This window comes from Nematolebias whitei, chromosome 17, assembly GCF_014905685.2.
Source record: "Nematolebias whitei isolate Nwh7 chromosome 17, NemWhi1, whole genome shotgun sequence".
NCBI classification, from domain to species: domain Eukaryota; kingdom Metazoa; phylum Chordata; class Actinopteri; order Cyprinodontiformes; family Rivulidae; genus Nematolebias; species Nematolebias whitei.
This window is the reverse complement of record NC_056514.1, coordinates 30,410,733-30,422,248: the sequence shown is the minus strand read 5'-3', so window position 1 is coordinate 30,422,248 and position 11,516 is coordinate 30,410,733. Positions and strand designations below refer to the sequence as shown.

Genomic DNA, 11,516 nt, shown 5'->3' with positions numbered 1-11,516 from the left:
TGCAACGAGGAGTTGATGAGGGTGTCAGGAATTTTGGACTTACTTCAGCCGGGCGACCAGCTCGTAGCAGACAAAGACTTTGACATCGAGAGGCTGTTGAAAGATTTTGGGGTAGAACTTCTCAAACATCCTTCTAAGCACCAACTTAACTGTGAATCGATGGATCTGAAAGCCCGGCTCGTCACCAGACTCCTTGCTCTCGCCAAAAGAGCCGTCAAACGGATAAAGGAGTATCAGATTTTACAATCGCCGATTTCCCTCTCCTTTGAAGAAACAGGAAATCAGATATGGTCCTGCTGTTGCATGATGGTAAATTATCAGGGTTCTTTGAATGCAGGTGGAACGTTACTGGATTTGACTAAATAAACGTGCTGTAAGGTTGATCTGGTCCAGTGGTTTTTACACTTTAGTGTCCAAGGCCTCACAGGGTTTTGATTGGGAAAATGTCATCAGCTGTCACTCTGATGTGATTCTTTTATTTTCACAAATAGATGTTTTTTTTTTCTACAAAGAACTATGTTAAGGATGAAACTTGTTGGCCATCGCAGTGTTCCGAGTATCAGTACTGAGCTCTGTCATCACACAACGAGCTGCTTGCAACTAGCTTTCCTTCCTTGAGGAATTTTAAGGTCTGACATGACGCTTTGTTGTTTTGCTTCTGTTTGATTGCTTTTACGTACTTTGCTTTGTTATTTGTAAACTTTTAAGTGGAGAGTATTTCGTCAAAGTCTGGCTTGTGGTTATCCACCCAAACTCCACCCAGACAGGTTTGTGTTTTTACTGAGAGACTTTAAAATTATGTTTTTCTTAGAACTTGTTAACTGGAAAATTGAAGTATTTTAACTCGATTTAACACAGAACATGAATAAAATGGTTCAGTTCTGAGTTAATTTGTTTGTATTATTCTCAAAAAAAAAAAAATTCAATGTGAAGCAATTAAAAAAAATGAAAGCAAGGGTCCATGTTTTGTTCTTTCTCAACCAATCAGTTATAAAGGTGAACAACAAAACAATAATTAGGGTGAAGTGTATTTTTAAGAACCTAACTGTAGGAATGAAATGTTGTGACACCTGCAGTAACCCAAATAATTGGTATGTCTCCTCTGTATTTACCAGATTGTTTTAACTTTTTTGTAAGTTTGTAAAAAGTTGTTAATATCCTTTACATATAGAAATATTGTGCAAAAGGATTGAGTCCTTCCTAATTTCTTAATAGTTTGCTTCTGGGGAGCCAGATTTCTCTGTAATTTCTCTTGTATTTCTCTGTAATGGGAGCTCCACAGGGCTGTGTGCTGAGCCCCCTGCTGTATGCCATCTTCACACATGACTGCACCACAACAACGCTATAGTCAAATATGCGGACGACACCACAGTGGTGAGGCTCATCAGTGGGGGAATCCACCAGGGATGAGGTGGAACAACTGACTGCTTGGTGCAGGAGGAACAATCTGCTCCTCATCACCTCAAAGACTAAAGAGCTGATCATTGACTTCAGGAAAAGAAAATGGCAGTCCCACCCCGATTATAAGCAACGACAGTGTGGAGCAAGTAGCTGACTACTGTTTCCTGGGTTTCCATTTGAGGGGAATCTGACCTGCAGCGTGAACACCTCAGTTGCTGATAAAGGCCCAGCAAAGACTACTAGGAAAATCATCACCCAGAGACTGCTGGTGTCTTTACCGATGCTCCATAGAGAGCATCTTAACATACTTCATCACTGTGTGGAACCTTAGCTGCACAGTGGCTCAGAGGACAGAGTTATCAACACAGTCCAGCAGATTCTCCCACTGGAAGATTTAGTTCTCACTGCATATAGCCCACATCTTAAAGGACATGTGGACATGATCTGTTTGAACTGTTACCATCAGGGAAAAGATACAGATCAATCAAGAACAAACAGATTTTAAAATGGTTTGTATCCGTCAGCCATTGCTGAACTTAAAAACTGTAATAAGAACTGAATAAGTGCAATAAGGGACAATTTGGGTAATATCAATCTGCTTGTGTTGCACATTTGTAGTGCAAATCTGTAATTATTACTTTTTATACAGTTCATATGTTTGTTTTACTGTTTTTACTTTTGCTCTGGGAAGCAAAGCCAAATGTTGTATTTAGGTGCAATGGCAATGAAGGTCTATTCTATTCTAATTCTCTAAAGTCGTCTGTATAATTAGCTGTCCAGGGCTTCTGGGGAAAAAAAAAAATTAAACTTTAGAAACAAAATATAAGGAATCAACCATATTGAACACATTTCAAACAATCAGTTTATGTGAAGTAAATCTCAAAGGCAGTCATAAAGTCAGGGATGACACAAACCTGCACAATATTGTTTAATGACTTAAACTTTTTTTCATTCATTTTGCTGTTAGTGGTAAAAGTGAACAATGTTTTTGAAACTTTTTCTCAAAAGCTGTCCACAAGGTGAAAAAAAATTATACGAAGTACTTTTTTCTTTAAAGATTTTGTTAAATACTTAACTATGACTCGTACATAACACTGGCATATTTTAAATCCATTGGTTTTCTCGGTTATCTCGTCCGTTTTGCTGTTGTAATATAATTTCGTGTAGTCTCGCGAGATCTTCACACGAACTCTCACGTAACTTCCTGTTTCTGTCAGCGCGTGTGACTTTAGCTCACAGTGCTTTAGCTAACCTGAGCTAACTTGTGTGGAGGAAAGCAGCTGTGTGAAAATGTTACTTTTATCGAACAGGATAAAGTTTTGTTCTCTGGCGTTCACCGCCGCCCGCATGTACAGCACCGGCCCCGCAGCCGCCAACAAAAACCCGACAGTTTACTTTGACATTGCTGCGGACAACGAGCCGCTCGGCAGAGTTACCTTTGAGGTGACGTCACATTTTTCAAATCTTTTTAGGTTGGCCGAGGAAGAGTCACTCCACAAAACATATTTTTGGAGGATAAAAACAGGGTTAAAGCTTTAACCTTGTTCGTTTTGATTCTGTTTACAGCTCAACGCAGATGTTGTTCCAAAAACTGCAGGTGAGTTGTTTTTCTTTTCACCAAACTGCTTCAACTAGAACCAGAAGCTCCAACTAGTATTAAATTTACCTTGTATTCGGTAAAGGATGTAATGTATCATTATAGGTAAATTACAATTAAACCATCATGTCATCATGTTCTGTTGTCTTCATGAAGGTGCTGGTACTTCTATGCTCATTTTCAAAATCAATTAACTCCTGTAACGTTTGGGTGTCCAAAGTGCGGCCCGTGGGCCATTTGCGGCCCTTGGAGTGATTTTGTGCGGCCCACAACCGCAGTTTAAGAATGGTGTTATTTTGGCCAGCAGGCTTAAGAGGTCCATGCAGACTTTCTGCAAATTAATTGGTAACACTTTTTAAAATAATGTTTAGGTTTAACGGCAAAACGGATGAAAAGCCGTCTTTTCAAAATGAGCAATATTAAACTACAAAGCTTTGGCTGTAATCTTTTAACAAAGCACCAAAAACCTTTACTGATTTCTACCAGAAAGGAGACTTTTGGATAATGATTCATAAAACGTGGCTCAGTAGTGCAGTTGATAAAATAATCTAGAGTGAATTTTAAATGAATATAACGTGGTATCATCCACATACGAGCCGATCGACTTTATCAAACCTTCCGTGAACCTGTTGTAGCGACTGACAGCCGGACGATTGGATCAGCCTACACACTTTTTAAAAGTACACTTACACAAATTAAGCTTTTGTTGCTGAGAACAGACTAAAATGAACTTTCCAAACACAAGAAACAACTAACATAGACCTAACAAATCAATTTTTTTATATACTTTTTAATAAAATATACAAGCTTAGTGTTTATGAAGCTTTTAATGTTTTTGGATCTACAACAGTTTAAAACTTTCTCCACCAAAATTAGTGAACTTTTTGTCCTTTCTCCAAAATATTGTTCACGTTGAGAGTTAAATTCACATTTTTGTGGCCCATGAGTTATTTCATCTTTGGCCCACATATGAAAATGTTTGGACACCCCTGGTTTAGGATGTACAGTGCCAGGAATTTTCAGCTTTGTTCGAACATAATACAGCTTGTTTATTTATCAACAATATTCAGTTTATTCCCATGGAACGTTTCCTGAACGTTTACCAGAAATGATCCCTTTTTCAACCCTCCTAGTAATAGACTATAAACTAAGTCTGCAAGTATTTTTATTTTAATTAGTCACTAATTTGTCATTTATTCTGAATAACTTAATTGCTCTCAAACTCATAATCCAATTTTATTTTTAATGGTCAATTTAAGCATTGACCCCCCGAAGAAGGTGTAAGCAAAAGCTTATAAAAGAAAATTAAGCTTTTTTTTTAACGTATTTAAAAATAAAAAGCCTCAGCATGTTGTAAGAAACGTAGCGAGCTGTGGTGAGAAATTCTTTATTTTCATCAGAAATTTGTTCACAGATTATTTTCCTCACTGTCAGCAAAGAGAAATATGAAACTATTTCAAATGTAAACCTGGTAACGTTGCCTAATGTTCTCTTAACTTCTACACTTCTCACATCATATATTAATTGTATTTACTGCATCATATGATTTTGTCTGTGACCCTTTCTACACTGAATGCGCTCCAAACAAGCAGAAGTAAAGAATACTGGTGCTTTAGAAAACCTGAGTGATGAAACGTGGGTGTTATCGAGTTCTCACCTGCTGAGATCGGTTTCACCGCCCACGTACGTTTACCGGTACTAGATTTTCAACCATCAGGAGGTGTTTGTCCGGCTACAAAAACAGACTGTGGAAACGGAGCTCGTTGAACTGAACTTGACACCAGTCAGGAACGTTAATGTCAGTCGATTTCCATACAAATGCTTCCTCAAACTTTTATTCACAGGAAAATATAAATATAAGCAGACGTTCTGTCTATAGAGTGCACTTGTGCATGACAAATAAAACTCTCTGACTTAAAGTGTCCCCCGCCCCCACGGCTGTCCAGCAGTACCCAAGTTCGCTTCCTTTTCAGATGTTGTAAGCCTGTTGCAACATTTTAAGGAGTTAAAAACAAATCCTGAAAAGTAACAAGTCTTAAAACTGTCTACTACGCCTATTTACTGGAGCCCTTTTACAAACCCTCTTGAAATGGGCTGTCCACTTTTCACGTTAGAAATCTTTAGGTCATGATTAAGAAGAGTCATTTTTTCCCTGTAGAAAACTTTCGAGCTTTGTGCACCGGAGAACAAGGCTTTGGTTACAAAGGATCCATTTTCCACAGGGTGATCCCTAATTTCATGTGCCAGGCAAGTTTTTCTCCTTTTCTGCTTCATGTTTGTTGTCAGGCGAGCTGCCTCAGTGGGATTACAGGGGTGTGTGTGTGTGTGTGTGTGTGTGTTGTGGCTGCAGGGTGGAGACTTCACAAATCACAATGGAACTGGAGGAAAGTCCATCTACGGACTCCGTTTTCCTGACGAGAACTTCCAACTGAAGCACACCACACCTGGTAATCATCACTTTCATTTATCAACAGCTGTATATTTTATTTACTTATTATAAAATGCTTAAGTGACTTTTTTTCATCTATAATTTCTTGACTACAAATCAAACTAGAGAAATTGTATTTCCTGCGAAAATGCAATTGCAGAAGAACTTGCTGAAAAACAGCTGAAATTGCCTAAAAATGCTTAAATGTAGCTGAAATGGAAGAACAGGCCTAAATTAACAGAAGAAAACAACAAAAACAACCCTCATATTTGCTGAGTTAGTTTTAAATAAGCAGGTATGAGCACAAAAATAAGGAAATTAGCTAAAAAAAAAAGTTGAAATTGGCACAAAAAAAGCTGAAATTAGCTGAAAAGGCAAAAAAAAACAAACGACCAGAAGGAAGCAAAAAGAGCTGAAATGAGCTAAAATTAACAAAAAAGGAATTAGCTGAAAATGCTAAAATTAGTGTAAAACAGCTAAATAGTAGCTGAAAAAGCTGAAACTAGTATAAATAAGCTGAAAGGAGCTTAACAAGCTGAAATTAGCAGATAGAAGTTAGAAAAAGCACAAAAATGTTGTGGTTAGCAAAAAGAATCTGAAAGGAACACAAAACAGCTGAAAGTAGCTGAAAAAAGTTTTAATTTGCACAAAGAAGCTGACCCAGAACAAAATGTGAAAGGTTGTAAACAAATCTAAAGATATGAAGGATGTCAAATGAGCTCAGTTCATTTTCTACGAGGAAAAAAATGGCAGAAAAGGCTAAATATTTCAAAAAGGTAAAGTTGCACCAATATGAAAAGTCTTAGCAGGATTATCCTGAAAGAGCTGAACGTTTTGATACGTTTTTTTGAAATGGCACAAAAATTGTAGATCGAGAAAGATGCCGAAAAACATACAGAAGAAAAGTGGATCACAATACTGTCAATGATTCATAAGTGTTTGCACTATTATGGGGTAGAGGCAGGGCAGCTGACCTGGGATCCGAAAGTCCCAGGTTCGATCCCCAGCCCACATCTCGTGGTGTCTCTGAGCAAGACACCTAATCCCTAATTGTTCTCCAGGCAGCTTACATAGCTGCTCACTGCTCCTGCAATGGATTAAATGCAGAGAACCAATCTCACCATTTTATGGGAACATACAATGATGACGACACACAGCACTTTACTTAAATAGGATTTATGTAGTTTGACCTACCAGTAAATACTGAAGATCTTGAGGGTTATTCATGTTGTTGTCATGCTCATGTTTTGCCACCGGGTGGCAGCTGTTATACAAATGTTCATTTATCACTGAATGTGTTTCATGACTTGTGACCAATCTGTCAAAATGAGCTAATTTTGTAACTGTAGCTATCTGATAGTAACTTGTAGAACATTTATTCAAATCTCTCCACGTTAAACTCATTACATCTGTTTCCTGCTTTTTGTTCTAACAGAATCTGATTTTGTGTGTGTGTGTGTTTTAGGCATCTTGTCTATGGCTAATGCTGGACCCAACACCAACGGATCCCAGTTCTTCATTTGCACCACTAAAACAGAGTGGTAGGTGCTGGCAAATATTACTAAATGAGTAAATGCTTCTGTCTCAGTTCAGCAGTGTTCGTTTTATTTAATGTCTTAAACTAATTGGTGTGTAAAGAAAAGCTTTGGTTAAAGAAAAGTGAATCCTGCATAAAGCTTAAAATATCTACAGAAATTTGTGTAGAAGTAACAAATATCTTGTTACTCTGCCTTTTCATACAACTTTACATCTTATTTGTCATTCTACTAAATATAAGTATGCAGCTATTAACTGGGAAATAAGTATTTGTTATAGTCATAGTAAAAATTAACATTCACATTGTCTATCCTCCAATATTCATGGTAAAGTTATCAAGTGTGTTACAAAAATATAAGCTAAACAAAGAAACTGCCTTCCCTGTTCATTTTGTTTAAACAGTCACATATGGTGAAGGCCTGATTAGTATCGATCGCAGCAGCTTTTTTATTTTTCTTTGCAGAGAAGTCAAGATTTCAGACAAACAAGGCATTTCATTGAGGACGACAAAGATAACATTACTAACACGTATATTTTACCTCTACGTTAGATTAATTGTTCTTGCTCAAGTTTTATGAGGCATTAACCTATGCTAGGTTATCTAAGCATTAGCTTGCTAACTTGAGAGACATGTAGCTAATGACAAGCGGATTTGAGGATTAAAAATAATTTGTTGATTTTTCAATTTTTTTTATTTTACAAGTCACTTAAAATAAACTTACCGTGCTCTGTTCATTAAAATACTCTGCACAGTATTGCTCCCTGCTTTGTCTGTGCTGAAAGTGAAATTTAAAGTGAATGGCAATGACTTGAAAGTAGTCCGCATGCGCCCCCTGCTGGATACATTGTATTTTTACGCCTTTTGCAAGTAAGGACATGGCTTGTTCCCAGTGTATCTGTGCATAATGGGACAATTATCATTGATGCCGATATATTCCCAAACGCCTATATCGGCCCTACCGATATATCGGTCGGGCTCTAGTAGAACCTCTTATTTTTTGTAGTAATATAAAATATCTAAAACTTTTAGTTTGATTTTATTTTTATCTGTTTAAAACAGATTATACTGGTTCTGTTCTTGTAACAATTTACATTTGCCTGTTGTGTGTTCAAAAAGAAAATCATTTTTTTGTATCTTGGATTTATTCATACATGAAACGCTTTTTTAGTAAAAGTCATGAATGCAGCAGTGAATAGTATGAACCTCTAGGCCTGTCGCAATAAACAATAAATCAATTAATCGCATGATAAATGGAAATTGACCTCATTTTCACTTATCGGCTTTATCATTTCTTCGTGTCTCTCTCTTTCTACTGAAGACACTGGATGACAAAAGGCTCGACTCCGGTGCTCTTCACTGCCCCCTCCCGTTCTCTTTAAAATCAATTTTAACCGTCCAAAATCGCATTTTTGGATCGTTAAAAGCAGCGAAGCTACGAGCTAAGCTAATAGGCCGACCTAGGGGGAAAAAAACCTCTGTCTTGTCGAAGCTCAAAAATTCATGGTTGAAACTCGTGCCTTTTGTGTATAAAGTTGTTTTTCTCTGCAAAGAAGCTAAGAACTTTACTGATTTTATTTTATTTTTTATTAAAAGCTTTGTGTGAAAAATGCCAAAATGCCTAAAGAGCTCAAACCACATTGAGCGGCCGCCATTTTGAGAACCGAAGAGACGGCCCATGTCACGTCAAGGGGCCTCCCTCCCATTTTTCTTAAAGAGACACGTTGCTCGCTCCTTCACTATCCATCCTTCGTTTCAGTCTTATATTGCCATCCGGTGGTTGAAAAAAGGTACTACTGTACATACAAAACAAACTAACAAACATTTCTCCTTAAATTTGACAATAATTACTAATTATTGTCAAATTTCAAACAATATTATCGTTTATCGCAATAATTTCTGAGACGATTATCCCTCAGCAAAATTTGTTATCGTGACCGGCCTATGAACCTCAGTAACGTGGTAAAGATCAGTGAGCGCTACACCACATGGGCTTTAAGAATAATTACTCCTAACATCATTTCACGTATAAAATTTATTATTACGGTTTTGTTTATTCATCAAATAGATTACTTACTGAAAACTCATTGCCTTGCTCACAGGGGAATGAAAAAACATTAGCATGGTTGCGTTAAAAAAAGCTAAATGGTTAGCGTTTAACAAAGAGACGAGTCATGGTGGATCAAACTGTCTGACGCAGCAATATTGAAACAAATCTCTTCTTCACTCAGGCTGGACGGCAGGCATGTTGTCTTTGGCAACGTGAAGGAGGGAATGGACGTGGTCAAGAAAGTGGAGTCCTACGGCTCCAGGTCTGGGCGAACCTCCAAGAGGATCACGATCACAGACTGTGGAGAGCTGCAGTAGACGTTCACATCTGCTGTAATTTTTACAGACGGGTCCTTTCTTTATTCAAGACGCAGAGTACTACCTCGCTTTGACAAATAATGATCACTGGAATATGGCGGAATGAAAAGCTGTTTGTTTTCTTCAGGTAACGATGAGCAGACTCAACGGTCATGCTAAAAATAAAAAAATGTGAATTTATTAAGTTGTAAGTTGGTGGTTTTAGGAGAATAATTTGAAAATTTTGAAAAGGTGGCATTTATTTGGGAATAATAGTAATTGTGTATGTATGTGAGGTTATCTTGTATGTCAAACATCCCAGATGTGTTGGTTCTGAATTTACTGAAATAAAGCCAACTGAGGAAATGGTATTTAAATGCGAGTTGCTGCTTTTGGGAAATATTTCATCACTTGTAGACGTACAGTATAAGGTTGTCATTCCTTATCTTCTCAATCCTTACGATGACTCAGCAAAAATCACGTTCATTTTAAATTTGAGACAAAAACGCAAACACAAACCTCTTTCAATGCATTTTAATGCAAGAATACTCCATATAGAAATTTGTCAAGTGTTATTCAAGTTAAGGCACATTATATGGGATTATACATGTACTTTAAGTAGAAAGAATTGTACTACAGTAAAAAAGAGCAACAACTTCATGTAACTTTTCACTTCACACATTGACTCCTGACACCTTTCAGACTTTTCATCCAAAAATGATATCACCACCAGCACAGTCATTTTAGCACAGTGAGCTCAGGTGTAACGGTTCAACTGGTAGTAAAAATAAAATAAAAAATAGATTTTACTATATTAGAAACTATGCGTTCACAAAGAATTGTAGCCCTTCATGCATAAAGACTAGCTGTAATTTGGCTTATAAACTTCTCAAGTGTAATATTAAACAGAACTACATGGCTTCAAAATATATTCAGAAAGTAAATGTACCAACCAGTACTGATAATACAGACCCACAACAGAAACATGTTAGTAACACCAAGAACTTGCATATTTTATACAGAAAAACGAGCTTTACTGTTACTTTTCTAACATACAAACATGAGTATTTCTACCTTTTAAAACTTTTTTCTGATTTGTTGAATGTTCAGAAAACGCACAAAACCAAAGTTTCTTATAGTTCACAGCTGGTACGATTATTGGTTCTGAGTGACTTCACTGAAAAATACTGAAACGAGGAAGTACTCCTCTCCACTGAGATGTTTTCTAAAGAGCCTCTTCTTCTGAGCCAGGCTGTCAGAGAGGATATTTAAAAAGATGGTTTAGACTCGTCACAGTACAGAAGTTTTAGAAATTAAAATGTGCTTCTTTTTCATTAATCTTTGAAGTACATACATTAAGGGTGTGTTACTGCACACGTCGGCAGTAGTAGCCCAGGATTTTGCATTTCTCGCACAGATGCTGTGGATGCTCTTTGCTCTGGTCCGACACATCTAAGCCATCTGGTTTCTCCAGAGGTCTCTGAAACAAACACCAAGAAGACGAGAATGAACTTTTCAGATTCACACATGCAGCTGCTGGCACCTCAGAAAGTTTCTGTACTCAAGACTTCAGGGCTTTAGTGGACCATTAAGACGTTAGCATTTTTATGGTTGGACATAAAATTTAAAAACGGCTAGTTATGTTGTTTAATGTGCCCCAGATGTTGTTTTTGGACTTAGAATGATGGAAGAAAAGCAAGTTTAATTGAGAGAATGATGTCTGGATGACAACTGTTCAAGAAGATCTAAAAATAGAAGCAAAATCATCTTATTTTGTTTCATGAAGGACCCTGATGGTGTGGGTTTGGCCCTGACATAATCGATAAATCATAAAAGAAAAAGATGCCTCTTTCTACAATTAAACTATCTCAGTGGTTGTTTTTGTGTGTGGAAGAGAATCTTGCTAACATAAGCCTTACTAGGCACAACTCTTCTACAGTTAAGAAAATAAAAGCATTCGTAGTAGGGATGCACGATATTATCGGCATGGTATCGTATTGGCAGATATTGGCGATAAAGTTGAATATCGGATATCGGCCATTCCATCAAAATAACTCACCGATAGAAAAGGCGCTATATGTATGTATGTATGTATGTATGTATGTATGTATGTATGTATGTATGTATGTATGTATGTATGTATGTATGTATGTATGTATGTATGTATGTATGTATGTATGTATGTATGTATGTATGTATGTATGTATGTA

The 11,516-nt window shown here is 37.1% G+C and overlaps 2 protein-coding genes across 2 annotated transcripts in view; one reads left to right on the top strand and one right to left on the bottom strand.

The window, feature by feature from the left end:
* Positions 1-2,601: 2,601 nt before the first annotated feature.
* Positions 2,602-9,624, top strand: ppifb (peptidylprolyl isomerase Fb). The gene is made up of 6 exons (XM_037691095.1): positions 2,602-2,844; positions 2,968-2,998; positions 5,157-5,245; positions 5,349-5,445; positions 6,892-6,967; positions 9,192-9,624. Exons 1-6 carry the CDS (start codon positions 2,692-2,694, stop codon positions 9,325-9,327), a joined length of 582 nt encoding a protein of 193 aa, XP_037547023.1. The 5' UTR covers positions 2,602-2,691; the 3' UTR covers positions 9,328-9,624.
* Positions 9,625-10,672: 1,048 nt separating this feature from the next.
* LOC119423687 (zinc finger CCHC domain-containing protein 24) overlaps positions 10,673-11,516 on the bottom strand; it is a 27,780-nt gene continuing 26,936 nt past the window's right edge. The window contains exon 4 of the mRNA XM_037691094.1: positions 10,673-10,786. Within this exon, the coding sequence (XP_037547022.1) occupies positions 10,673-10,786 (114 nt within the window). The remainder of the gene's footprint in view (positions 10,787-11,516) is intronic.

What these genes read in the sequence shown, in the direction of transcription:
- ppifb (XM_037691095.1), top strand. Translation starts at nt 2,692, where the DNA reads ATGTTACTTTTATCGAACAGGATAAAGTTTTGTTCTCTGGCGTTCACC. An exon ending in TCGGCAGAGTTACCTTTGAG is followed by an intron (nt 2,845 to 2,967) that starts GTGACGTCACAT and finishes TTCTGTTTACAG; the next exon opens with CTCAACGCAGATGTTGTTCC. An exon ending in TCCCTAATTTCATGTGCCAG is followed by an intron (nt 5,246 to 5,348) that starts GCAAGTTTTTCT and finishes TTGTGGCTGCAG; the next exon opens with GGTGGAGACTTCACAAATCA.